The 1,967-nt window shown below is 26.4% G+C and overlaps 1 protein-coding gene across 1 annotated transcript in view; it reads right to left on the reverse strand.

Moving 5' to 3' along the window:
- LOC119681799 (extracellular serine/threonine protein CG31145-like) overlaps positions 1-679 on the reverse strand; it is an 18,595-nt gene extending 17,916 nt beyond the window's left edge. Inside the window, exon 1 of the mRNA XM_038095088.1 lies at positions 560-679. Within this exon, the coding sequence (XP_037951016.1) occupies positions 560-587 (28 nt within the window). The 5' untranslated portion in view covers positions 588-679. The remainder of the gene's footprint in view (positions 1-559) is intronic.
- Between the last annotated feature and the right edge of the window lie 1,288 nt (positions 680-1,967).

A 1,967-nucleotide genomic window follows, 5' to 3' on the forward strand; every position in this document is an offset into this window, starting at 1 on the left:
TTTGCATTTTGAACAGCAACAGCTTTGAATAAAAAAAAAAAATCGTATCAGAAGAAAGTACCAAACCAATTGAGATTTGTAATTTTATACAATTTAAAATGAATATAGTCGGGAATTATTGAATCATAAAAACCATAAACGTTTTGCTTTGCTTTTAGAAATGATAGCAAATTAAATATGAACATTTTAGCAAAAAGTGAAAATTACAAGAATTTAAGTTAAAATTAAACCAAATGAGAATTTTGGTTTTTGCATTACACAAAATGAATTTGATTAAAATATAAGTTTCGAAAATGAAATCAATTTTTAATAGTCATAATTTCAGATTATATACGCTAATATGAAAACAATACAAATTTTATAAAATTACTTTTTAATATTCATTATTCCAGATCTTTGCTGCATTTATTAAAGTTTAAAATGTGGTTGCCATATTATTAGTTTGATATATACATTAAAAGTTAATGTTCCAGTAAACTACTTTACGATACAATTTATTTATGAACTTCGTAAAGTAAACTTCGTTAAACTAAAATTTCATTTTTGGGTAAATACTCACCGACGTGTTGTATTGGCAACTTAATCATATCACGTATCACAGCATCCACAAAAGTGTCATTCTCACTATAAAGTTCCTTTTTGGAGATGCGCAACTGGAAACGTTCTAAATTGCTGGCATTTTTACTATAATAAAAAAAAAGTAAAATTTTAAAATGTTATATAATAGAAAATACAAAATCTTGTAAAATAATAAAACAAAATAATATAACTGAAGTGTGAAATATTAAATAAAAAAATATATAATAAATTTAAATTAAATAAAACAATTCCCTTGGGGAATTATGCAGATCTAAGGGCAATTATTGCTTAGTCTGATGAAGTGATAAACAATAATGCAGTCAAGGCGTAAAGAAGGGTTTTAAAAATACCTCGAGTTAAGAAAGTGTAAAAGTGCTCAAGTGCACTGTTTTAAATAGCTTCAACATAATTAATTAAAACAAATTAATTAATTAAAATATAAAAATTACAAGAGCGTTTTATTTACGTTTACTTTCGGAACCGCAATGGACAATCTTGTATGATACTTGCTACTGCATACATATAAGCCAGTTTTTTCATAAATTTTTATAATTGAATAGGAATAAAACCAAAAAAGAAAGTACTTTAAGTAACATTACTTTAAGTACGAATATAAAAACCTGGGTTATTATATATAGCATTTACTATATAACGAAACAAATATATTTTACAGGTTTAGCATATATATGGACTTTAATACATTTTACAATATAGTACTGGATTGATCTACAGATGACATAGTAATAATAAGATTTGTTAACAGAGCGAAAATAAACGAAAGAAGAAAATAAAATGATATATAATAAAATAAAGTAGAGTAAAAACAAAAGAATATTAGTAGAAGTGTCAGCTAACAGTACTTAAAACGACAAGTAGAAATAATTAAGGTAGCAAATGATAATTTCACACCAATAAGCAGTGCAAACAATTGAGAAAGTTATTAAAAGTAGAAAGATAAAGTGTATGAAAATGAATTTTTAGAAAAAAATTGACAGATATCTTAAGAATATGAAGTATTTGAACAAAAAATAAAAAAATTGTATGTTTAAGTAGCAAAGTAGCTCAATATTTGGAATGACACGCACTCTCTCGGTCGCTCCACTCTGTAACTATAAACTTAACAACACCTCACAAACAGTCAGATACCAAAATTTGAAGATTAAAGTACCGCCGAATAGAAATATCCTGAGCACTTAGTCTACCAAAGATTGTTTACCAATGTTAGTATAGTATGGTATACCAAAGGTAGTATACAAAATAAGACTATTGGCGAAAGGACTTTAATATATGTACCGAGTGAGTAGATTTAGCATTGTACTAATGACGACATCGATTCTTGAGAATGCAGTGTTATTTAACGTAGTTACCTGCCTTGAAGGCTTAAGACC

Source organism: Teleopsis dalmanni, chromosome 2 (assembly GCF_002237135.1).
Source record: "Teleopsis dalmanni isolate 2A chromosome 2, ASM223713v2, whole genome shotgun sequence".
In the NCBI taxonomy this organism is placed as follows: Eukaryota; Metazoa; Arthropoda; class Insecta; order Diptera; family Diopsidae; genus Teleopsis; species Teleopsis dalmanni.